This window comes from Symphodus melops, assembly GCF_947650265.1.
Source record: "Symphodus melops genome assembly, chromosome: 1".
NCBI lineage: Eukaryota > Metazoa > Chordata > Actinopteri > Labriformes > Labridae > Symphodus > Symphodus melops.
In genome coordinates, this window is record NC_136691.1 from 35736615 (window position 1) to 35763869 (window position 27255).

The following is a 27255-nucleotide window of genomic DNA, read 5'->3' on the forward strand; positions in this document are numbered from 1 at the left end:
GAGCCGATATATTGAGCCGGTGCCGGAGCCGTCACAGAGGAAGCCGAGATGCCGGAGCCTGCTGCACCACCGGGCCCACCTCACACACACACGGATGCACACACAAACACATTGCTGATGCCTCCCTTAGCAGCGGTAGCAGCCTGTCGCTGGGTTAATGGAGGTGAGGGTCCTCTGCGCAGGACACTTTTCACAGCGAATTAAAGGAAGGATCTGTTTCCGTCCTCTTCAACCCACCCTCCCTGCCCCTTGTCTTCTCCCTGCCCTGAGCAAGGAAAGCCTGGAGTGCAGATTTAAGCTCAGTAGTGTGGAGCAGAAGAACATCAAGGCTGCTAGAAAGAAATTGGCGGTCGGGGGGCAAGGTCCAAAGCCTAGGGTAATAAGGATTGACACTGCGACAAGGCTGAAGCACAGCCTCCCTGAGCGCTGTTGACAGGTGACGGCTGGCTAGGGAGAGGAGAAGGGAAGAGAAAAGAGAGCAAAAGTGAGGTCAGGACCTACAGATTCTTTTATTCGAGGAGGAAAAAGGTCGCCGAATGTGCAGCCATCCGATGCCCTCCCCAAGCCCCCTGCAAGGTGAAGGAAGGAGGATCAAAGGAGAAGAACAACAAAGCAGCACCCACCAACCTCCAGTCAGCTCCCTGCTGACAGTCTGCGGATTGATCAACACTGCATGGAGAGTGAAAGAAAAGGGGAAGTTAACCAAGCTTAGCATTAACTGATGTTAACCACGACTGTCTCCTTCGATGCCTTTACTGGCCTTTCTAAGCAGGGGGGCTTATGACTTCACCCAGGGTTAGAGTCGTAGAAATGAGAAGACCAAAGTCGGCTCTACTCAACTTGGGGGGAAATTAAGATGCTGGAGGGCCCTTTGAAGATAATTAAAGAGCACGGAGCGGCAGCCTCCAGAGAGGGACTGCAGACATGTTCAATACCGAGACTAATGGAGCTAATTTCCAGTACATTATTCATGTAAAACACAGGCCCCACTCAGCTATGTTTTTTCTATGTCTCTTCTGTCTGGCCTCTTAAGTCGAAGCGTCCCCCCCATACACGCACATTAACAACATTCTCATGCTGCATCAATCTGATTAACCTTGGCCAAATACTGGATCGGTCAAGCCTTTAATGTAAACAAACTTAATCCACACAGGAAAAAATAACAACTGTAACTCCATTAATAGCCAGGTGGCTAAGAACTGCTCCCTGAGGGCTACCCACAATGTTATACAAAGGCATGAACTCAAGCAAAGTGGAAAGTCATTGTGACCTTGAACTGTGTCATCACTTGCCACCAGACACATCTCTGTAGAGACCATTAGCCCCACCCTCCAGCACTCTAACTTGTCCTTTAACATTAATGAGTACACAAAAAAGGAAAAAAAAAAAAAAAAAACAACACATGAGAGCTATACAGTTGGGGGCTTAGGGCCAATTAAACACCTCCCCAGACAGGAAATTAGTCCCTGCCTTAATCACAGGCAGTCGGGGTTGCCAATCTTTTGTCAGGGTTGGTGAATTCCTGCCTAGATCAATTGCTCTCCTGTCCCGTCGAACAGCGGCTCAGGGAACGGTCTTTGCTCGTTGCATCATTAACCTAGGCGGCTAATTAGATGCTCTGCTCTGATCAATAGCCAAGTTGATTGCTGACTGGGTAATGTAGCCGCAGGCCTCAGAGGAGATGCAAACACTTTAAGCGCCTTCAGGAATTTGTCAGCAACGCTGATGCTGGGTAAACAAAGTAATCAACGGCTGCACTTGACGGCTATGTGACGCCGACTGTACTCTGACTCTCTGTCTCTGCCTCTGTGCCCCGTGCCTTGCTGTTCAGGAGGATTGCTCTCTTTTTGCTCTCCTCTGGAGAATGGAAATCAAAAAGGCCACCATCTATTTTGAGATTCAAGGAGTGATTAGGCTGACAGCTAGGAGAGAGAGAGAGAGAGAGAGAGAGAACGACAGAGGCAGTGGGAGAGGCGGGTAGAGGTGGAAGTCAAACCTGATTAGGCCCACCCGCAGCCTTCTCTTCCTTCCATCTTTACACAGTGATTGCTCGGCAACAACTCCCCCCTCTCCTCAGCCACAGTCAACCCACCCCACCTTCGTCCTGTCACTTTTGACCTCGGCGCACTGGTAATGCCGCTTGGCCAATCAGCATGCTAGCCCTGGCGGCAGTAGGGTAATTAAAAGGGAATTGTGTCTACTTGGCATGTGAGCTGGTGGGCACCGGGGTAGACAAACACACACTCTTTCAGCTTGCCTCCCTCCCTCTCTCCCAGCCAGGTGGCAGCGTACAGGACCTGTCAGATTAGCTGATGACCCTTTTAATTCTGGCCCAGCCGGGGGCCATAATTGATATTTACCGGGAAAGGTTAATTGTAGCAGTGATCTGCTTAAATTACAGTGGAGATCAGGAGAACGAGGCCAGCAACCACACTTGCCACCAGGGGAGCTGCTACACACAAACTGCTAGTCAAATGGATTACACCCCGCGGCCATTGCCACTGTACTCCGAGGTGAGAAAGCAGCACGGGACACTGTGATTGGCTGGTGCTGCCCCAGCACAGAGTCTTCCTTGCTGAGCTCACCAACCTCCCATCTGGCTGGGATTTTGGTTGCAGATCTTGATGGCCTGCTATTAAACAAGTCATCCATGTTTGCATTAGGGTAACCGTGATGTGGGAGGCTAAACTGTGATACTGGCATTAACACACTTTAACTACTAATCGTTGGTGTTTTGTATGTCATAGTACTATTTCATTTTATTTGTATTTATCATATGTGTCCTTTTAAATGTTAGGTTGTTGAGGTGGTTAGTATTCTCACACTTTGTTTTGCATTGTTTTTACCTATAGGCCCGTTTATGGCCTTTGATTTAACGCTCTTATCAGTTCTATAAATGAATGCCCAATCTGGTGGTGAGGACAAGATGTGCAGTTTTGAAAGCATTTTTGGTTTCAGTCCGAGCAGCATTGTCTATCAATGTTTCAGAGGGCAAAAGCCCCAAGACTGCAAAGAGCAAAAGAAGCTATTGTCTGATGACAAGTTAGCATTTTATAATCTCTATACACCAGTATCTGCGAGAATCTACAATGTCCACTTAAGAAACTTATTTTTCACATGGTCACTTTTGGATTAACTGAGTGGTGGCTGCTGAAAGATATGACTAGTCACAGTACATAGGGGGAGGTGTTTTGTAGCAGGTGTTTTTGCTACAGCCAGTTCTAGTTTGCATTTAGCCAAAGCACAAACTGACTGTGAGCTGTGGGACACCGCAGCAGCTTTGCCTTTCCCTCAGGTTAAGAATAGAATAACTATAACCCACTGAAAGTCAGTATGAGCCCGTGTAGTTCTGCTTTTTTGTTGTGCCTATCTTCACAATGTGTGCGGTTGGTTATAAATCTATAAAGATTGACAGGAAATACAATACATACTCCATGATTTTAATTACCGGTAAATCATTCTCTCAAACATCCTTTTCTCACTGCTATTTTGTTATGTGGTTTTTTGAAGTTTTAAAATGTTCTCATGAAACAGATTTTAGTTTGGTCATTAAATCCACATTAGAAATTCACCACAACTGACATTTAGGGTGGCAGTAGCTCAATCCGTAGGGACTTGAGTTGGGAACCAGAGGGATGCTGGTCCTGGTGCAGACCAAAAAATATAGAAATTGGCCTAGTAGCACCTGTTGGGCGCTGCTCCTTCACTCTCCATTAATGCATGTCCATAGGATCATGTTTGTGCCTGAGCACTGTTTCAGCTTATGTGTGTGTTGACGTTTTTTTTTTTTTTTTTAGACTTTTATTTTATTGTCCCCGAGGGGGAATTCTTTTTCACCAACATGGTACAGTTTTAAGGGCTGCGCGCCGACAAAGGGTGAACACAGGAACATACATGTGGGACAACAGGACATACAGTGCATGTGGTTATGGGGGGGCCGGGGATTGGGACTGAGGTGGATTTTTATTTAGGGCTGAAATGACTGCAGGCACCAGGCTTCTGCTGTATTGCGCCCTCCTGCACAACAGGGACCTGTATCTGCGTCCAGAGGGCATGATGGAGAGGTGGCAGATGAGAGGGTTGGTGATGTCCAGGTGTATGATTGTATGATTTGTGATGAGTGTAAAAACAGAATTTCCCCACGACATCAGTAAAGTATATTTTCTAATTCTTTTTTATCAACAGCATTATATGAGGATGGTTAACCATGATTTTTTTCACACCGGTGTGTGAATTGATGTTGTAGGCAGCACCTGCAGTGTAAAAACACTTTGGGTAGTCAGAAGCAAGAAAATCACTATCTATGTCAAATTTAAAAAATATGACAATTGTCTAGATTCAAACATGTGCTGTTGGCATCCTTGAGCTCAGCAATAGCAAAGCATAACTAGGCCTATGTACACGTTTGTGAAACATTCATTGGTGCAATTGACAGGAAAGTGTGTTTCACCTGAAAAACTTCTTATTTTGTTTGACTTCTTCTTTTGACATCACCATGCACTGATAACACAATCGTGCCCAAAGTTAAAGTACACCACAATGTTCACTGGTAGCATGAAGAGCTTTGAGTTTTGTGCAAGATATTTTTCAAGAATGCACAAAAAATTATAACTTGTGAAGACAAAATATTTGGTCAGCAAGTCTTATAAAACATGTCAATTCTTATCTGTATCCGTTTTTTAAGGTGAAGAGACATATTGCAATGATTTGCAGTTTCATCAGTGCAACTTTTAGAATAACTTTTCATTTTGTCTTTTACTCAGTAAAGTACTTTGGTTAACCTTGGTTGTTTAGAATTTCCTCAATACATAAAGTTGACTTGACTTGATTTTACACACTCCTCATCTTTGTAAAGTAACCAGAAACCACTGCATCTCTAATCACATGTCTTGGTTGTGATCAAAGTGGTTTGGCTCATTAGGGAAGTACATGATTTAAAGACGTTCATTTTTCTGTCTCTCCTGCAGATCAAACCTTTGGCCCTACGTCCGGTCAAAGTCAGCGAGGACGAGACGGTGCAGGAGCTCAACCGACCACACAGGAGCAATTCCAAAGAGCAGCTCACCGAGGTGAGTTCTTGGACAAGACCTTTTCCCCTTTTTCAAAGACCCCATACAGAGAGCCAGGCTATCCACTTTCACAGTGCAAAAAGGGGGACCCCTGAGGTAGGGTAAATGGGACGGGTGGACGACGGCAACATTGACGCTGAGATCAGGGGGCAGCTGGTTCAGTAGCTCCTGCTGTTTCCAGCTATCACCTCATAAATCCCTGGTGCGTTGAGAAAAAGACTGGTTGGCTGACAGCTCATAGACAGGAAATTATTAAGCCGCTCACACAGCATCACCTAACTGGCCTGGCATTACTTAAAGCGTGGCACGGTTAAATGTAGACATGACCTAAGGTGGTGCAGCCAGGTGTGGGCTAACCTCACTGACCCAAGAATGGAATGAGTTAAAGAAACAGTTCCAATTATCGCTGCACAGCTTCCATATGCCAGCCCATTTAGAGGATGAGTAGGTGGCAAAGGGAAATGGAGGCCAGGCATTGGTTCAGCATAGGGGATGAAATAATGCAATTTAGATACAGGGGCAGTAATGAGAATTTATGCAAAATCCCAGGCGGCTCATTTAAATGAATGTAGAAATGTGCTTTCTAACTAATGCCTGTCAAGCAGGCCTCCCAAACTAAACTAAATTCAATCAGACTGCTCATTTAGCTGACGAAAGCAGAGCGAGGGAGAGAGAAAGAAGAGGAAGGAAAATGTGCTCCTTCCTTTTCCAGCAGGGCTAAAGTGGTGGAAGGAAAAAAGATTTTAATGAACTTATTAAATACATTGTTTTAAGCTTTTCAGCATTCCAATCAAAAAAATAAAGCCTGATGAATAAAAAAAAAAAGGAAAAAAAAACCCAGCATAATTTTTTTTTCCATCTTCACCATCTTTTCTCTAAGCCTTTCTGCTCTGTGTCTCTTGTGCAGTGTCCCCACTCTTCCCCTCGTACTGTTTCTCTTGAATGTGTGTAAAAGGCTGTCTTTTAATGAAAAAGTCAGGAGGAAGAGGCGGGCTTGTCAGATAAAAGAGCGAAGACGGTTGACAGCTCTGACAGGGATATGCGACAAGCGTTGAGAAGGATGGGGGACAAAGATGGGGGGGTGGAGTGGTGGTGGTTGTTGAGCAGGGATGGAGGTGGGGTGTACTGTTGAAAATTGCAAGCTGTAATCGCCGACTGTGTTAGATATGGCATGTCTCTCTAATCTGCTGCCAAATAAATGGTGCACAGACGCTGATCGTTGTAACCACAGCATCTACATCTTCACATCTCACTCCCTCTGCCTCAGCCTTTTTCTTTCTCTCTGTCTGCGTGTTGAAGTATGTCCTTCTCTGCTGCCTGTTGTGTTCCACTCAGTAACGACCAGGACATGACACAAACACACATAGATCCCCCCCCCCCCCCCCCACACACACACACACACACACACACACTCCATTTCTCTTACTTTTTCAGCCCCATGTGATCTCCGCCACCACACTGCTAATTTTCGTAAAACATGCTCCTCCACATCAAAGTGGCTCCCCAGCTTTAGGAGCGCTTAACTAATGATGCTGTGTTTGCAACCAGTAAAATGGATTTCTCTTGTCTTACCGCCACAGGAAATAGAGACAAATGCGACACGTGGACGCGCCCGCCTATAAAAACAGTCATGCATCAATTTGGGAGCAGGGGGTAAAAAAAAAAAAAAAAAATGCAGGGGCTGCTGTTTGTTCATTGCCATGGTTAGGTCTTTATCTGTTTATTTTGACTAGGTAATTGTGCCTGTGGTGCAGCAGGGCCCTGGCATTAAGCCACACAGGGATTAGGGAAATGTGAGGTGGTGGAGGGGGTGGGTTCCACCGGCATCTGTGTCCTGCAGAGCACAGGGCTGAAGTTGTGGCGCTGTCAGGGTCTCTAACACCCTCCTGTACCCACCCACTCGTGGCCAAACTCACCCAGCTCCCTGCGGCCGTACGTGTTTTCACATCATGCTCCAACAAGCTCTGATTGGGCCGCCCACTGGCCTTCTTGGAATAAAAAAAACCAATAGTCTGGGTTGGTGGAAGATGGCTTGGACCCTCCCCACTTGTCGCCATGTTTTTTTTTTTTTAGGTTTTTTTTTTTTCTGCCTTTTTTTTTAAGGAGTGGAGGAGGGGGCATAGAAATGGGGAGAGGATTAGGGGGCGGATTTAGCAACATTTCTCTTCTCCGGGGCTGTTTAGTTAACCCTTAAATGCCGCCAGCATCCGCCCATCCTTCTCACCGCCAACCACCATAACCACAAAAAACACACACACACACACACACACACACACAAACACACACACACACACATCCACACACACACGCAATCACACACTCACTCATCCTCCTCCCTCCCCCACAATCCCTCTCTGGGGCGGGTTCTTAAATCCTTTTGAAGTCCTAAGCGCTGCAGAAATCCATTGAGAGCCATGTATAATGGCTTTTAAGAGAGAGTGTTTAGCTGGATGCCGACCCTATGGCTTATGAACCGCTGGCGTTTTAATGGATCCCCCTTTCCCTCCCCTCTTTTCCTCCCCTCACTGGCACTAAATCCAATGGATTGTCCCTCATTATCATTTAAATAAGCCTCTCTTTCTGCTCCGAATGCTCCAAGTTGAATGAACTCTACATAGAAGGGCTAATTCTAAATGGCCCTGGCCTCCCACCACCTATGCTCATATGCACCCACACACACAAACACAAGCATATACACATTAAGTACCTTCACAACATGCACACACACACACACACACACACACACACACACAGTCGAGAGACCGTCGCATTCTCCCTGAAACACACTTTTGGCCCTTTTTTTTTTTTTATCCACAGCTTTTGCCTTCTGTGCCTTCTTCCTCCCCTCTCTCCTCTTGCCTCCTCCCTGGTCGCCGTAGTGATGGAACAGAGAGGTCTAGCAGAGCGGGAATGGCCTTTTTGATTCCCGCAGAGCCTGCTTTCCGGTTCACGGCGGGACTCCACCCTAATCGTCACCACAGGAGCCGTCCCGCGAATCAGAGGGGCACACAGGCACTGATGAGGGCTGAGGCCTAGAGCAGGTGTCTGAGAATGGATAAGGGGGTTTGGGAGGGTGCAAAACAAGGGAGGCAGCGGTGGTGAAGGTGTGGGGGAGGTCGTTTGGATTGAAGGTGGACCTATGGATGAAATTGGTCTAGCAGAAAAGTCCCCTCCAGAGACCAGGGGGGTAGAAATTGCCAATCTAGACAGAGGAATAAAAGAAGTGAAAAGTGGAAGTGGAGGGAGGGATTTGGAGATTGGTATTCGTGCCGGGCGCTGACAGACAGAGGGAGAGAACAGAACAAAACCCAGCGTTTTCAGTCTCTTTCCTGCTCTTGTTCAGCATTTAGAGGACTGCATGAGATAACACAGGAGGTGTTTGATGGGCCAAAACATCTCCCTTAATGCATGAAGAGATATTATCCTGAGCACAAAGGGGCTGGAATAACACAACAAAGAACATTTTGGTGTGGCTCTGAATGTGCCAAAATTATTAAAAAAAAAAAAAAAAAAAAAAAGGGAACAAAAGCATCAAAAGGACCTTGTATTGGTAAAAATCTTCATCGAGCCTGTTACATATTTTTTGTTTTGAATCCATTTTACTGTAAAAAATGATTATTTCCATACCCAGCATCATGCTCGTTAGATACAGAACATTTGGGCAAATCCTCTTATGTTCAACCTTATTTGCAAGTTATATATGTTACTAAATATGTTGTCATCAGGATAATGTTACAGTTAGATTATAAGGGTTCTTTGTACAGTACTGTATCACACGCAGAGAAACGTATCGCAACACATCAGACTACTTATGTTTACTGGAAGACTGCTACGTCGTTTTAATGTCCAGACAGCACGTAACACCTTTGAATGTCTCTACTATCATTACACAGCCAAGTTAAAGTCCATAATTTGTAACTTTGCAGCCCAGAATAACAGGCACGATTACAATTACAGCTCTTTATTATGCTAACACATCACTAGACTTTAGCGGGTTGCCACTGGTACACTTGGCACCTCAACACCAGGATACCACAAAAGTAGGACCAGTTATAACACGCTTCCCAACTTTTAACAGTGGGAACGCCAATAAACGTGTACCGTACTGAACCGATCCGCTTGGTGGAAACAAGGCTGAGGAGGAATAGTACTTGAGAACAACATTTTCAGAAGCATAAATAATTGTGTTAAAAAAGGTCAGCAGCCACAGACGAGCCACTTATTAAGTATCAAAGATTTCAAAGTGTTAAAGAACACATGTTCAGTTCACTTACTGTACAAGCACGATTTATTATGTGGCACCATTTTAATTATGTATTTGTTATATAGATAACACAAAGTTTCACATTGTTTTCTTATACGTTATAATAATTCAACGTCAACAATAGCGATTGTTTTGGGAGAGGGTGCCGCTCAGCCGCCCTCATGGTGGAGTCCAGGACGAATGGGAGTGATGCATACGGGCGTGGGTTACATGGCGGGGCGGGTAAAAGGTTAACATAGATATTGATATTAAAGCGGCGCAGCTTCATCATGTCTGTGTCAGCGAGTGAAACGCTCCTTAAAGGTCATCCCTGTTCTCCTCTTTCTCCCCACAGAGTTCCACTCACTCGCTGTCAGGCCACGGCTACTCGGTAAGTGGCATTTTCATGCTTCATAGCTTTACGGCAGAATTACAATCTCCAACGACCCGCTTTATGGCCCCGGCGCTCGACATTTTAATTATGTTAAATAGAGTAATGGAGAAATCATGATATTAGAAACATTAATTCTGGCTGACTGACTGATTAAATTGCAGGAAGGTGTCCTGCGCTACCTTGGCGAACGGAGTCTTGTTTTATTGGCATCGATCAGTTCTGGTTGCAGCGGCTGCAATTTTGCTGTCAGAGTTTTATGTCTTTCTCCGGTGACTGTCGATGAAGAATCCCTTTTTTCACATATGATAATACGCCTAAAAGCTTTTTTAAAAGCGCCTTGATCTTCGCAATAAATGCAATTTCTTACCATAAAGAAATGCATGCACAATTAGATGCTGAAACCCCTCATAGCTGTAAAACATGACTGAAGATATGCTGGAAATATCTGACTGTGTTAATGCTAGTCAGTGTGATAGTATTTGCCAGAGAACATGTATTGTTTGAGGAAAATGTGCCCATGAGGAGTATTCAGTTATGCCTTAGTGTTATGCCTAAATGTCAGTCTAATCCTTTTAAACATACAATAGCTCTCAAATTGTCAGAGCTGGACTATTTTTATCCCTTGAAAGCATCTGTTGCCTTGCCCCAGTGCATTTTCAAACCGTAGATTTGTGCTCTTCCCCTCCCATTGTTTCAATGATGTGTCTAGTCTCTGGGTAATAGAGACAGCGGTCGTCCTTTATGTCCTTTGCTCAAAGGGGAACTCATAAGAAGAACATTCTTTAAAGTGTGCTACTTTTAGCAGATGAGTGGCATATGGCAGTTCTTATTGCAGCTTGGAAGCAATCATCCCGACAAACAAAACAACTATAAATGGTTTGTCATCGTTAATCTGCCTCAAAGGACTGCAGTTAAAGCATCGAACAAAGCTTAGTTACAAAAGACCTTGATCTGCGTGAGATTTTTTTTTTTCTTTTCTTTTTTTATCGTGTTTTAATAGAACATGTCACATTCCTATTCCCCAGCGGCCGCAAACTCACAGATGGATGAAAACAAACAAGACCTTCCGAAAAAGCTTGTGGAGCCCTTTGGCTCGAGCTGTCAGTTTGAGTCAGCAGGGAACAAGGCCTTCTCTTTATCTGAAAGGCGGCGGATTCAGAAAGGGAAAGAGAGAGAGGGCAGAGTTGGAGGTGGAGAGGGCTTGGTAGTGTGGGGGCGGGGGTTTTGTAAAAGCGCAGGAAAGTCCAGTAACGAGGGCAGGAAGTTTTATGTTGTCTGGCTCCCCTCTCTGGCTATCTGACGGTGCTATCTGCAGCGTGTGCAGTCTCTGAACACCTCCTGGGTGCTGAGCTCTGACTCTCAATCTGCTCTGCTTCGGGGCCCCCTTGATTTCTGGGGTGTCTTTATCTGTAAGTGCTTCAGGCTTTACAGTATGATGGTTTTGAAGGTGTTGGGGGGGGGGGGGGGGGGGGGGGGGATGGGCATGGAGTCTGGGGTCGGAGGGCTCTGGAGAGCCCGCAAGGCAGAAGCTGAGTAGATATGGGAGGAGGAGGAGGAAGAGAAGAAGGCCAGGGGATAGATAGAGCGTTATGGCTGGAGGAAGAGAGACGCTGTGTATGTGGGTGGAGGGCTGTTTGTGAGGTTTGGAGGGGGTGTGGAAGGGTCAAAAAGGCATGCACACAGGCGTAGGAAGCGCCACCAGCCACCAATAGCATGGACAGGGCTATCTGCTGGTTGGCCCCTGGCACTGATCACCATCTAGAGCATTTCCTCTCCACAAACACTCAAAAATCAGTCTGCTGGATGGATGTGGTTATCTGTCACAAGGCACTAAGAGGTAAAAAGGCAATCTCTCCTGACAGTTTGTTTTCCACTTGTATAGGAGATAGCCCCTCTTCTTGTTTATGCTTCCATATGTCTTCCTTCCTATGGTGCCTGCCAGGCTCGAATGGCCTCTTTTTGAATGGTTTTAAACAAGGATGTAAAAGCAAAGAATGTAGAAATCTCCCAGTGTAATCCATGACACTGTGTTCTTATTATTGACTGAAGATGCCTTATAATACACGATATATAACGATTCATTCTTTGTTTTCCAATAAAAGCCCATAGTTAAGAATAAAGGAACAGATGAGTGTGTTTCATTACAAAGTGCGCAGTGTCGCAGTTGACAAGCAGCAAGGTGCCCAAACTAGTTTGACTCCAGTTTGTTCGACTTGTGTTGGTGCACTTCCGTGGCTCTGGCGCGGCTTGAAGAGGCGACAGGGTGGCTCATGCAGTAGCACAAGCACAGGTCTGAAATGTGTACATAACATATCGCTTGATCGATGCCACAGCACGAACCGCACCAATGTTAAACAATAGTGGCAAAGGGAGTATATACACAAGCTTTGGGCCGTCGCAAATATTCAGAGTCAGCTGGATGAAACCTACAATAATTTGGAGGTCTTTGGGAGATTCCACGGCGAGCCTTTCTTCTGAAGTAATGATGTATGTACTTAAGGTCACCTTACTCAGGTTTGGAGCAATGTGAGTGCAGGCAAGCTATTAGGGACGGAGAAGACCTAATTCAACATAGCACACTGATAAAATCATTGTCAGGATGTTTGCTATCCTCTTACCTGAAAAAGCAACGATTTAGCTGGGTGTTAGGAGAAACTCTTTCAACTTACTTATTTATCCAAACATGATGTGTTTATCCATGTGATGAAACTCCCCGGCATGAAATCCCCACCACCCTTCCTCCCCCTCAGGGCTGAGGGTTAATCTGTGGGCCATTGAGTCCAGCAGCGATATGTAGCAGCAGGACTGGGACTCGCTATCTCGCTCTCTGTGGAAGACTGGAAATGGAATTGTTTATCAGGCCGACTCTCTCCTGTCCGCTTTGTGCAGGCTTCATTATAGCCTCGGCTGTGTTTGGGAGACAATATCTCTGCCTTGTTTCCTGCGCTGCTACCTGCTTGTGGCTCCACTAGTGATGGGCTCGGGCTCTGGCGATTTATCATCCTCTCGGAGGGGCTCCTAGATAAAGAACCCGACGTCCCCCTCTGTGCCTGGGAGATACGGGCTGCAAGAGACGAGGAAAATGTCAAAGAATCTCACTGCAGCTATCTGCCTATCCTGTCACCACCCCTGGGCTGGATTCACTGTATAGAGGAGGAGACATTATTGCTAAGAGAAAAAGACAACACACCTCCCTTTCCTTTCAGATGAAGTGATTGAGCTTCGGTCCCACCCCCCATGTTTTAAAACCACCCCAAGGCCAAGCTGGGGCTCATGTTTTCATGCACGATAAAAGCATAGAGCTTTGTCTGTGACACTATAATCGGACTAGCCTGTTTTGGGAGGGTTTATCTCGCCGATTTCAGTAAAACCTTAGCTGCTGTGTTTGGGTTGAGCGAGAGTGCTCGGAGCTCTTAGACACACCCATTCTTTGCCCTGCTTGGGTTGTCATAATCATATTTAACGCTAAATGAGTCTACACTCTGAACAGAGCATCTCACATTCATTTGTGAATTCTTAAACAGCCTCGTTTTAATTGATTTGGCATTCACGACCTCCATTTTGTGTCAAATGCACTTCCTTATTGGAGTGACAAGGCTTTTAACAAGATCTTTATCAAATACAAGGATTATTTAACTAAATTATAATAGAAGCCATTAAAAGCGTTACGCTTTGTTAAACACAACGTCAGAGATTCCCTGGATTAAATGTTAAACGTAGCAATTGGAGAAAATTGGGTGGAATTGTTTCTTACACTCAGCTATTTCTGAAGCATTTCTCTGTATCCAAATCTCTGCACACAGATGTCAGTCTGGGAGTATCTCTGGAGATCAATCTGCCCGCCTGTTTCTTGTGTTCTGCCGGCTTTTCAGCGGGGTGTGCAGGTGTCTCCACACCACTGGCTCTGCACATGGTGAAAATTAGTGAAGGAAAGGCAGAGGCCTGCAGGAGTGGGCTGGGGCCCTGACATTGTCCTGGCCTTCGGGTGGGGCGCTGCCTGTCAGGGTCCTCTCTATGAGGGCTGTCCGCCTTGAAAACCCTATTTGTTTATCCCTGTGTGCGGTCCGGCTTCAGATCCCAGGCCCTGCTGTTCTCTGCGCGCCAGGGACCAGGGCTGTTGCCGCTAGCAACAGATAAAAATTGCTGTTAACCACAGCAGGGCCCACAACACATCAATCAACGAGTCTGCAGATAAAGGCTGTAGGCTTCTGGGGCCCCGACTGAATGGCACAGTTGAAAATCCTTTTCCAGTGGCTGAGCACACACAGCTCTGGTTGTAGAGGCCTGCCATCGTTCAGAGCTGAGGAGGGAAACTTCATTTTCAGAGTGGTAGTTTTTATATGGTTTTGTTTATATGGAGATGCATTAGAACTGCACCGACACCAAAGGGACTCTGAGAGGGGTCATTTGAATAAAAAGGCAACACTGTGAATTAGTGTTGAACGGGCCTAAGAAAAACCAGCCCAAGCATAGTTCAATTGTTTTAAATGAACTCCAAATTGCTTTTGCCACTTGGCTTCGCTCTTAAGGCAGCTTAAATGCTGGGACGTTCAGCCTCGCCGCCTTCCACACAGCTGCCGTTTGATAGGACTGAATTAAGATCAACGTTTGAAAATGGCCAGCGACTCTCCAAGAGCCCAAATTGGCATTAGTGTGAAATATACTTCACCAAAGCGGACTCAAATGATTCATTTCAAACTTTTTTTAATCGAGTTTCACCACCATTACTGCAAATGTATGGTGATGACTTTGGCGCCTGCTAATGAAAAAGAACAATACTGATCTTTTCTTATATTCAATCCACTTAATGTATTCCCAGACGAAGCGCTGTGCTATCACCCATGCTGGAGTAAGTCCAAATGAAACACAGGCTCTCATGGGTACATGCATTAGTTTTAGCCCCCTAAGCTCAGCCTTGATAATCATCATTCTTAGTTTGTCCTGGATGCACTGTCCCCTAACTCACATTTGGCCCACTTTAAACAAATAGCCCGATAATGTAACAATCAAATAATGCTCTGAGGATTTGTTTACTGCAGGCTTTCTCCCATTAAGTTTCACAGACACTGTAGACAAATAAAGTGGTAATTCCACTTTATCATATGTTACATATACCACAATCAAGCAGCAATTACATGCTCCTTCCATTTGTAAGAGCTCCCAATGCCGACGTGGATGTTTTAATGAGGGCTGTAATGAACGCTCAGGGTGTTTGGCAAGTCTCCGAGATGTTGCCGGGGCTTTTATGGCTCCCCATTATAACGTACAATTTGCATCAGCAAATTACAATGCTCCATATCATTATCCCGCACCAAGGCCCGATCATAAATTAGAGCTCCAATTACAAACATCTATCTGGGAACAGGGAATGAAAATGATGGCAGCCCACCAGAAGCAGGCAGGAGGGAGAGAGAGCCTCCTGTGGATTGTGGGATGAGACTTCCATAGAGGTGTGATATTCTCATAAAGCGTCCTTATGGGGAATGCATGCCTCCAGAAGAAATAGACCGTTTTTTTGGGGGGGGAAACGAACTTCTGCTTGTTCTGTTTTGGCAGTTCCATATGTCACATTTCACGGCAGGCTGCAAGATGAACTTTTGGGGTTTTTTAATCTCTTTCCATCTGCTTAACACAACACCCACTGATTTCTGAGTCCGGCTGTTTCACACTTCTCATTGAAAGCTACGTAAGCCTGACCCTTCAGCTCTGCAGAAGAAGGGACTGGTCTATTGTGTCTCAATTCAGACCCAGCCATGTCTCTGTCTCCTTCACCCTCCCTCCGTCTGACTCTCTCTCTAGCGCTCATTCAGCCTGATTATACACTGGAGGGACATCATAAATCATAGAGATTTATCACGCTGCAGCTTATTAATTCAGTGCCACAAGTGTAATATTGGTGTGTGCCATTTAAAGAAGCAGGCATTGCAGCACAGCCAATGTTCAAGAAATGCAGAGGAAGCCGTTTTAGTTTGGGCCTTAATGCATTTAATAAAAAGAGAGCGTGGTTTGCAAGATATTTCATCCTTAAACATGTCTCCAACACGCCTCCTTCACAAATCATAATCAGTTCTCTGACTGAATGAGTAGATTCAGGGCAGGCCTCTACTGAGCGCTGCCACAAGCAGTGTACCTGTGCTAGCTGTGTTTCCTGTAATGTGCGACCTGTGACCAAATCTTGTGCGGCGAGTTAGAACAAAAGGTGTATGCCAACAGATCGCTTCAGGCACCAAGCAGCAACCACCTCTAGTGATGAGACAAAAGGCCTGCGGGTTTCCCGCAAACCCGTAACACTTCCCCGACACTGCACAAACAAAGCCTGAAATTAAGAGGAGCCAGAGGCAGGCCCATTTCTACAGCAAAGCTAAAGAGTTCCTTTTTCATGGCCTCGGTGGATTTTCTAGGATGGGATTCTAACAGGGCAGAGAAAGGAGAAAAAAAAACGCTTTGCCTTTTTCACACACAGATTTAGAAAAAGCAGGTTTCCAGCTCTCAATATTCACACCTCCCACCAACACACTCTCTGGGCTTATTTTAAAGGTACTAAAACCTCCTTTTGTAGCCCTTAGAGGGTGTCAGATGATGTTTAATTCATATTTTGTTTTGCATTTTAACCTTGCAAATCTGTAGAATCAAACACATCCATCTGTGCTGTTGGGCTGCAGAGTCGGAGCAGAGAGGATGAGTGTGAGCCCCTTGTTTGAGTTTCTGAGGTCAAGAGATGAAGAGACTTTATTCCATATTCACAAACACCCTCTGGCAATTATTCCTGCTATCTGTAATGTTTCTATGAATCTATTAGGGTTAAAGCCCCCACCTGCCTCTCTGACTCTACCCGCATAAGTACCTTTTCCAAAACGTGTACAAAAAAGTTATACTAAGTAGGTCATGTTCTGCCACTCGTCTTCTAATCACTCAACGAAAAAGAACACGATTTCCCTCCATCCGAGCCCCTGAGCCTTGCTCATGGGATTTCAGTAAGCAACATTCGGCTCATTTGATTTCCTGGCATGTGTTTTTTCTCCTTTTCCTTTCTCTCTCTTCACTCGTCTTTTTACTTCCCTTACCTTGTACCTGACAGCAAACAGGCAACACCTACCCTGCCTCCAAATGCACCAGACATATATGTCCCCCCCCCTCCTCATATCTCTCCTGCTCGCTGTCTCTCTGTCTCTCTCAGTGGAGAAGGTGTCTGACAGTAACAGCAGGTAAGGTATAAGATTACAGGAGAAGCAGGGGCAATTATACCTCCAGCTGATGCTGCTGTGTTTATGAGGAGAGTAACTGTTAATGACAGTGTTGTGGTTTCTCCAGAGGCCGGCGAACAGCTTAGGGAAACCTGCTGTTTTTGTCAGTCGAGCTTCCTGTTAGGTTGTTGTGAGATTTTTTTTTTTTTTTTTTCTCTCTCTGCCTATTTAATTTCTGTTTTTCTTTTTTCTCTTTCCCATGACTCTCTAACTCTGAGAGGTTTCAGTTGTGGCTGCCGTGTCTCTTTGACGTCATGCACATGCAAGGGTTTTACCTCGTGGGTAAACAGAGTCTCCGAGCAGGTGCAGAAATTCTTATCATTTGCTCAACTTGCATTGAGGTGCTAGCTTAACAGTAACTTTAAAGTAATTCAGGTCGAAACAAGGTATACACAGCCATTGGTAAACTCATGCACGGCTCCAGAGAAGCATAAACACATAGGCCCGTGTTTGCAACTGCAGATCTCTTGCAGTGGTTTTTTTGGCTGTTTTGCCACTTCCCCCCTACGTGCCTTCACACACGGCAGGCAGATTTCAGCGATTTGAGAGGAGTTTGTGTTTAGATAAAGAAGCTTAATCATAATTGCACGGCTTTTCCAGTGTCTGCCAGTGGCACTCTCCCACTAGCTGTTTACTGGCTCCATCAGGGGGGATTTAGCAGTCCTGGGAGACACATCTGAATATTATATTTTTAAAAATTTAACAGTATTGTTAGAGCACTTCTAATTCCCATCACTTCAATTTTGTTTGTATAGTGAGATAAGTCAAACACATTTTCCTTGAAACTGCATATTTCAATAAAGATATGCACTGTTGTGTTGCGCTGCTGTCCCTTTAAATGTGTAATGCAGCCCTAACTCACGTTTGTATTTGCCATGTTGACCATATGTAAATCCTCATGTACTTCTGCCTCTGCCAGATGGTGCTAAGTCTATTTATCTTTTTTTTTTCCTTTGAGGCTGCACCTGTGCAGGATGCATCTACCTGTTTGACTATTTCTGTCTTTTTCCATACGCTGAACACAACTGGACCTTTAATGCATCTGTGACAATAGCATTTATGTTCGTAAAATGGTAAAGAATTTGTCCATCAAAGTGGCCTTTATATATATAAATGTGCAGTTTCTTACCTGCTGTGTTACAATCCTTTATGTCTCTCATGGCTGCCAAGTCAAACACTACACAGCATACTGTGACCCCACTACACTCCTACTTAGAGCGAGAAGAAGTTAATTTTACTGTTTCTCTCACTGAAAGTGTTTTCGGATAGAAGAGTCGTCGAAATGCCAAGAAGTGTAAATGAATGCCAGACTCACGCAGTACTTCTGCCCACGACCATCCTCTCTCCAGACCGCATCCACTGTGACCTCAGCGTGAGGTTGGCCTTGGCCCCGATCACACTGGGGCACATGGGAGATTAACTGGGCCGGCTTACTCACCCAGCAGGTTCCTCGACTCCCCACCACTCATCCCGGCCCAATCTGCCAGCTAGCCTCCTGCTCCACCGAGCCGTGGCAGCAGGGCACCGCAAGCCCGGCCCGCCTTCATTACGCCTGCCAGATGGGCTGAGAATTAGATTCGAACTCCCACCATGGAGGGAGGGAGTGGAGAGAGATTGAGGAGGGAAGGAGGGAACGAGGTGGCGTCGGAAAAGGGAGGAGGGAAGAAATTTGTTGTGGGAAGAAAGTAATGGTTTTTGTTTTCATTTATGTTGCAAGTTATTACATTTTAATGTAACACCCCTGGGACCTGGCAGCATTAAATGCCTGTTCTTGAATAATCGACACTAACTGCAAGCAAATGCTTGGGAGAAATGAAATTAGCGAGCGCAGCAATTTGGCACAGTGATTATCGGCTCCTTGGAGGCACTTCCTGATGATTTAAGAATGCTAACATTTAAGCAAGTCAGATCTCATTACTCTTCAAGGTTAAATCGAGCTGTGTCGAGGCGAGGCAGATGCTTGATTGGAAATAGTGCTTCCTTGTCTCACTGTGTCTCTCTTCATCTCTTTGTTTATGCAGTTGTTTCTTACTTTCCGGCAGCTCGCTTTAAGTAGGAAACACTCAGGGCTTGAGACTGTCAGACCCTAATGACACCTTTCGCCAGCTCTTTTAATTAGATCAGCGGTACTCGACTTCCCAGGTATAATTTCTCCTTGGCTAAGCATCATCACTTATGTAATGAGCACGACTAACTGCCCCGGCCTCGTTCTGAATCGACACATTCCCTTTCAAACTTGCATAGCTGGGCCCCTTAGCTGAGCGAAAGAAAAATGGGACCCTTTTTGAAACCACACCAAAGGGAAAGTGTTTATTACTTTCCACAGCGGGCCACAAATGTTCTTTTATACTGTATTTTTCTCTGCTATTCGTTCCATGCAGGCAGAAACGATTTTCAAAGCAATTTCAGCCCTGGCATCTTTTGGTCCAGTGTTTACCTCTGCCAGCCGTAAGCATCTGTTCTGCACACAAACTTGATCCAATTAGGTGACACCAGACAATGGCTTACTCCGGCATAAGCCCAGCTCAGCGCCAGGGGTCCCAAACAATACAGAAGTGTTTTTTTTTTTTTCTTCCATTACAGGGTGTCAGATCCTTTTAGAGGTGTTTACCTGCCGATGAAGTGTCAGCCCCTGTTTCCAAAAGGGGCTCAGCTGGGGAAGTGATAGGCAATGAGGATAATGGTGCGAGTGGGAGCAGTGTGGCGGATGCAGATGCACTTTTCCATGCTGCATGTGGTAAATCCTTCCCTTCACCACTCTGCACCCCACAAAGTTAAAGGACAGATGGGTTGGACTTTTATCTCGGTTCTCTAAATGCAGGAGAAATCAAAGCACTTTTCACCACCGTGATAAGATTTGTTTTAAAGCAAGTCGGGAGTAACAATGTTACTTTAGGGAATACGTCTTAGTTTTTTCCAAGCTGTTGTTTTCTAATGCAGGAGGGTGGGATCATTGCAAGTCAAATGTAATCATCCTGCCGCTGGGTTATGCTCCGTCTTGAATAATAATAATATTAGGTTGGTCCCCGGCATTGCCAACATCAGGATTGTAATTTGAATTTCTGAGACACGAGTTAGAAGTCTGATGTTAATCACAACCAATCACTGATGTTATCGTTCCTGTTTTTTTTCTTGTTTATAACAGCTTTATCTTTTGGCACATCTTGAAATTTGGCAGCCTGAATTCATTATCTTCAGTGTTTCATGTAGTCAACAAACATGGTGTCTGTAATGTGGGATTCTGCTTCCTCCCACTTACATGCTGTGCGCACCGCACCGCATCTGATGTCTCTACATCACATTTCCTCTTTGTTGTGGCCAAAAGGATTTCTGGATTTTAACAGGGTTACCCCAGGAATGAGCAAAAGCCTCTAAATTGTAACCAGGCATTTCCACATGAAACATTCATGCTTAAGTATGATTAGCAGAGATTAAGGTGGGTTTGTTTTGCCTCTTAGAAGGCCCCGTGACAATTTGGAAATGGATTGAGAGCAGCTTTCCTCTCCTTAATCCAGTGCCACGAGTTCTCACCCACCTTTGCTGAATTATTTACGTTAAAGTTCTCACGTCAGCTTTGGAGCCAAGAGCCTCGAGGTAAGATGTTTTAAACTGCCTAAACCTCAAAGCATCCGAAGCATGAGAAATATTGTGTTAAGTTTTTCCAAGACTTTTAATGGAACACGTTTCGCAAAGATTTGTCGGTGTTACTTTAAGAGCTAGCATGAGAAAATAAGAAGCAATGTGTTGCTTTAAGTTCTCAGAGACTGCGTCTGCTGGTATGGGGAGCAGTAGCTTGTACATTTCCTATTTCAAAGTCTTGACTGAATAGACTAAGTGCTCCGATCTCATAGTGGTCCATTCTCCCAGCCAGCCATGTGAATCCATCTCCTCATCCAAGCTGCTCTGCTATCATGTATCCATTTCCATATCCTCTCCCGATCATGTATATGAGACGGAGCCCTCCCATGTGCTGGATGATGTGATCCCCAGATAGATTCATTCATATATAATGAAAAAAGATGGGTTTGGACAGGGCTACTTATTTGACAATCATTGAAGTGCCACTGTGATGGATAGCGAGGAGGACCTCCCCTCCCCCCCACCTCCTCCACTTCCTCTCCCACCACATAACCACAGCTCCTTCATCTGATCCTCCAGCATTCATTCTCCCCAGCCCAGCTCAAGGTCTCACCTCGCTTTAAAAAAGACAAATATCAAATTGAATTAAAATTGCTCGCTCACCCAAAACAGAGGCCCGCGCGCCCCAAAAATCACACATCTGTTCCAACAATTCATTGTAGCAAAGTCAGTCCCTCTCTCTCCCTCTCTCTCTCTCTGGGCGCGTGGTAATGTGAATTATTCATGCCAGCGGGGCCACGGCGTGCTTCATCATGTTAAAGTGCCCATGACATTACTGATGGAGCCACCGACGCCCCCGCACTGCTAGCTATGCTAATGCATTTGGAAGGAGGAAAGAAAAGGAGATGGCAGCACCTCAAGGAATCAGGAGGACAAGAACAGATCACCTATTAGAAATTAGTACTTGAAAGTCGATGTCTCTCTCTGTAATCACAAGCAATCCCTAACCGTTTGCAGAAATCCTGTGAATCAGGAAGGCAAACATTGTTACTCTTCTGGGATTATCACCCCAGAAACCAGTTTGAGACTGGGTGAAAACTTTTCTTGTTGCTGTTTTTTTCAGCAATGTGATGTAGAACTGCCCAGCAGCACAGGGGCGCCAGTGGCCCGGTGGTTCCGTCGTGCGGCCCTGCAAAGGAGCTTGTGTTCCATGTTGCAGCGGCTGTGGGTTCGAGTCCTGCCTCAGCCCTTTGATGTCTGTCTTCAGCTGTCCCGTCTGATGAAGGCAAAAATGGCACAAAAAATGTTTTTCAAAACAATGAAAATTAATGAACACCTGTATGGTGATTTAAATGCTTGGTATGCAAGTTTTTTTTTTTTGTTTTTTTTTTCATATATAAGTCAAGTATTGATTTAATATTGTTATTAAAAATAAAATAAAACCCTGAACGATGTTTTCCAAATCACAGGACTTGTTCATTGATTTGTGTTTTACAAATCTTTTTCACTTGTGTAACTGCTCTCATTTGAACAAGTTTCACTCGTTTTTTTTGTTTTTTTGTTACCAGCTCATGCTGAGATTTGACGTTCTTGAAAAAAAAAAAAAAAAAAAAAATCTTCTCAGCTGGATTACCTTTCTGCTCACTGGGAGAGTGAATCTCGGGAGAGACCAGGGGATTACTTTGTGTTAGTGAGAATCCATGCTGGGAGCTCGTGTTGTATTTTTCCGGACCTGAAATTCAATAAGTCAGCTCGATTGTATGTGCAAAGAATTAACTTTGATGGTGATATGGAATTTAGAGCATTGGTGTAGCTCAGGGAAGAATAGGATGGTGCTTTAGTGCTCATAATGTGGGCCCACAGGGAGAAACCATCCTTCAGCTCTGTTTTTGTCCTTCAGGTGTTTGTATTCATGGCTTAGAATGGACTGATTGATACAGATTTCTAAGCCAGCAGACTATCTCATCTCACATTTCTGTTCCATATCAGTAGAGAAGATTCATGCAAAAGGAGGCCCTCTCACCAAATGTTATTTCGCAATGTTGAAAAATGATCTTGTGTAAAGCAACAATGAGTAGTGGGATCGTGTATGAACCAAACAAGCACAAAAAAGGGATGAAACAGTGAAAAACAGGTTGAACATTGTGTGAAATATTTCCACTGTCAGTTTGTGTTCAAAAAATGGCCTCCGATATGCTCTTTGTGAAGCTTTTCTCGCCTTTTCATAAACCGCCCGCGTGTCTGTAAAGGTGCTGGGCGAGATGAGCACAACTGATACTGTGGTTCTCACACGCTCTGCCTTCTGAAATTTCACAACCGATAGCGGTTACTGACAGAAGGAGCCTGATAAAATCTCACCTGATTAGAACAAAAAAAAAAAGAGAGAGAGAGAGAGACGAGAGGCAGCGAGAGAGTTGAGGCGAGGCGAGGAAAAAGTAGACATGATAGCGGGCCCCATCAGATCTCTGAGGTCGTGTCTAGGTTTCAGTTGACACATCTTTGGCTGTACCCGATTGCACCACGCTCTCCACAAATGAGTGGGTTGAGTCAAGACTGACGCAGTGCAAACCACAATGGCATTGCTTTTTTCTTCTGATTGCAAATTTAAGACAGAGATTCTTCAAGTAGGATTATCATTTCTGTAGAACCAGGTCAACGTTTTTTGGATCTTATCTAACGGTGACAATTTTAAACCTATAAGGTGAGCTCATAAGTGCATGTGGACGTACACAAGTTATAATTTGTCTCCCATGTTTGATCATTGAAACCTCAAACATGCCAAATACATTTGGCAGTTGAATTTTTGAATTGAACTGAGTTGAAATACATTTGGCAGTGTTTTGGTGGATGGCTGGCACGGTCAGCCACGTGGGGACTGCAGAGGAGGAAGTAAAGCAGGGACTGAAAGATGAGCCTGGCCCCACGTACGCAAGAGATCTGCCCCAAAAATAACCGAGTTCTCCGGCTCATGGGAGTCACTAAGCTGAAACTCAGAGATGTTATCTCAGTCTACCAGCCGCTGTCATTGTTGAGAGGAGGAAGAAGGAAGGAAGATGCCATCTTCCTGTTTGTTCTTTTTCTGACTCCGTCTGCCATGATCATTCTCTTTATCTCTGATCATCTCTGATTTAAGGCGCTCCATTTCGTCTCTGTCATTCAGGCTGAGGTGATATGATAGAGTGTCTAAGTTATTAACCAACAATCGCAGTGATTCGATTTGCTCAACAGCATCTGCCAGATATGACCCAGATGCTTTGAATGCAAATTGTTCCCAAACACAGCGCTCAACTCGGAAACACATTCACATTTCACAATCACTGTAATTGGACCATTTTCTTTAGTTTAAGGTTTTTCAAATTTCGGATAAGTGACACATGTCAGGAAAGGGCCCGCCCCTCTCCCCTCTCCTCCCCCTGTTAGAGATGCTTGTTAACAGAGCTGCCATAGGCCCTCATCGCTGTGACGGCTCAGTCACAATCTATTACACTGACTGGGGAGCCAACGTGTCTCATAACTGGCACCAAATATTGGTTTTGCTGATACAATTCTGAAAAAATGCCACATTAATGATGAGAAAAATAAACAGGAGGCTTGTCGGCTGGATGTGGGTGGCTGTCCCATGGGAGAGGAATCTCGGGGATATAGAAATAGTTCAGCATCAGCCAACAGGGGCTCCACCACCTACCCCTCCCGAAATATTTCCTATACTCCAAGTGCCTCGCAGCTATCGAAGCTGTAGTAAGACAGCAAAGTTTTCCTTTGCCATCTACGCAGCTTCTCCTCCTAAAGCAAGCCTTCAGGGTAATGTTAGGTCTTTTCATAAGTTACAAAGATGTAATTAGACAAATTAGCTCAGCAGACACTCGGGGTTGCGTTTTTAATGGCTGCGTGTTGCCTAGGTTGGTAATTAGCAGGCAGCCGCTGCTCCACAATCACACATTGCACCCGAGGCCCTGCATTCGTAACCTGACAACCAGTAGCAGCACGGTAATGAAGGCTTATGTATCCCACAGGCTCGGCGTGTCTCCCTCCCCAGCAAGGTTTGATGTTGGAATTCACACTGAGCCCCGGTGCAAATCTCCTGTTTATGCCCATGTATCATTTTCTTCCAGGTTGAGCATGCCGCCCCTTTCGCCACGGTGATGTATTCAAATCAAACGGATGTGTTTTGCCTCACAGGCGCAGACTTTCATTTGAGCCAATCACCTTTATGGCTCAATTCATCAGGTCCTCGGTCTACGTGTCCAGGTCTCTTGTTGTGAGTAGCACCCGGGGAGCTGATGAGCCGATGAGCCATTTCCACACACCCAGCTCCTCTCCCACTTTTAATGACTTGCCCATGGTGATTTTCGCCAAGCGGCTGTTTTTTATTGGCTCGGAATAAATTCCCCTTCTCTCTGACACTAGACATTCTCTGTAAATTGGATCGAGGGGGCTGAATGCCAAATCAGAAATGACCTAGCAAAATGCAGATTAAGTTGTGAGAGAATGTATTTGTCTATTTACTGTATGTGTCCATATTAAATTTGTGACACTGTGTTTATCACAAATGTGAGTTAGCTGCAAGCTTTTTGCAGCAGCTACGATGATGTGCAGACTGCAGGAAATTGATTTTCTCTCAGCCTTTCATTTATTCATACACAACCTCGAGCCCAAAGCTGTGTCTTTCGTAACTTTTGTCATAATGTGAAAACAAATGTAACGTTTAGCTTTTATAAGCTGCATTGAATGTGTCCTAGTTCATGTCGTGTCATAGTCAGGTCTTTTAGTCTAATGTGTCTTTTCGTGATCGATTAATGAGTAACATCTCGATCAGGTAAAGCATGTGGTGGCTAAAACGAAAATAACACCATTATCTGTTTGATGCATCGAACTGTCGTTTGCCTGAACCTCTCCCAGTCATAGTCTGCCCTGTCCTAATTGTGGGGGCAAGTTGGCAGAATGTTCTGCCTTAAAAGACGTGGAAGGGAGTTGATTGGGAACAACGTGCTGCGAGTGGATAGCAGCACACCTCCAAAGGAGCTTTGTGGACCAGTGAGATAAGGCTGACGCCCACAGCTCGGCAGGGAGACCAGGACTGGGGAATGGAGGACAAGGGAGCGCAGCCTTTAGGCCAAAAGACACAGCAGAGAGTAATGAGGGCCAGCGCTCACTGAGGATGCTGCTCAAACTGCCAAAAAAGCGAGGGGGGTGGGAGGCTGCAAAACAACCTTGGAGGGCAAATTAGCTGACTCGCCACAGTCGTTGACGCTGTCGAATGGAGAAACAAAAATGCACAAATGACAAGGAACAAATGTGAAGGGGGCTTTGATTCCAGGTGCAGGAATCTGACTCCTTTTGTAACAGGCACACAAAGAGCAGATTGGAATGCACAGACTGAACACTGTATTGTTTACACAAAATGAGTACATGTAGTATATTGGTATGCTGTGACTGAGATGGAATTTGTTTTCCTCCTAAAAATGGTAGTATGGCAGTCGTCTGGTCACAGTACAAGATCTACAGTCAGTATGTTGAAAATGTAATTAGAAAAGGTCGAATGATTGTGTCAGTCCCACTTTAACTGGAGTTTTAAAAAGCATTTAATCGAACTGAAATAGTACATCATCGTATTTCTCGAGGCGGACTAACACACCGAGATAATGTGGCTGGAGATCGATTAGCTCTTCCAATGTACATCGGACTCAAACTGGACCAGGCATCCAGCACATGCTACCAAAATCCCCGTTCCTGGTTTAATCCCTGAAGTCAAACAGCACAAATACGTAGCATAGCAGAAGTCGAGTTGTTGTCCGCTTTGAGATATCAACTCATCTTTAACTTAATTTGTCCCCAGAGGGCGATTTGTTGTATCCCCATAAGCCAGAGAGATAGTGCGTCACTTTTTTTTATTTATTTTTTTAAGTCAAGTGTAGAGCTTGTACTAAATGTGCTTGTCCATGGTTGCACCATGAGACGTACAACCACCGCTTTGCCTTTTTTGATAACTTGTTAAGCAAGGTCAACTGAATGAAGGTCCAAAGGCTTTATTGTAAGCTACAGTTGCAGAGTCTGACATTTTTTCATCACTAGATTGATTCTCTCGCGGTGCATGTACACTGGAACGGAGGCCTTATTCCAAATAATGTCTTGGCCCTTTAAAGGACTAAAGCTCAAAGCACTGCTGCAGCATGCCTGTGGACTCTTTCGTCAGTTACTGTCAACAGCGTTTCTTGCCTTGGTCGGCCTTTATACTTGGAGCTCATTTTCAATCCTCGCATTTTGCAGTCAATAGGTAGGCCTTTAGAGAAAGACAATAAATAAAAAATGCAATTATCAGTCACAAGTTCTGTTGAAATCAATCAGCTGACATCTTAACAGGAAATGGCTGTTATCTCACGAGGGCCACTTGAAGAAACACTGAGCGCAAAATCTGAGTTGAAAAATACTTTTAATTTGGAGCATTTTTCTTTTTTCTCTGGCTGTGGATCCTGGCCCATCTATTATGCGTGATGCCGTCAGATTCCTCTAATGGAAGTTTACAGTTCTTTCTATTTTGCTCTCACTTTCTCCTGCCTGCTCTACTTTGCTCTCTCTCTCTCTCTCTCTCTCTCTCTCTCTCTCTCTCTCTCTCTCTCTCTCTCTCTCTCACGTCGGGCCTGCCCGTGGCACAAGAAGAAGTGTTGGCTCATTTGATTCCAGCTAATAACCAGAGTTAGCCCAGAGAAAGGCATAAATGAGTTGTGT

The 27255-nt window shown here is 45.0% G+C and overlaps 1 protein-coding gene across 11 annotated transcripts in view; it reads left to right on the forward strand.

The window, feature by feature from the left end:
• fbrsl1 (fibrosin-like 1) overlaps positions 1-27255 on the forward strand; it is a 286413-nt gene that overhangs the window by 128859 nt on the left and 130299 nt on the right. For 9 of the 11 annotated variants that reach the window (XM_079351337.1, XM_079351327.1, XM_079351336.1 and 6 more), the window contains exons 3-4: positions 4968-5069; positions 9668-9703. In XM_079351337.1, coding sequence (XP_079207463.1) covers positions 4968-5069; positions 9668-9703 — 138 coding nt within the window. The remainder of the gene's footprint in view (positions 1-4967; positions 5070-9667; positions 9704-27255) is intronic. The other 2 variants (XM_079351333.1, XM_079351334.1) reach the window with 1 other exon arrangement.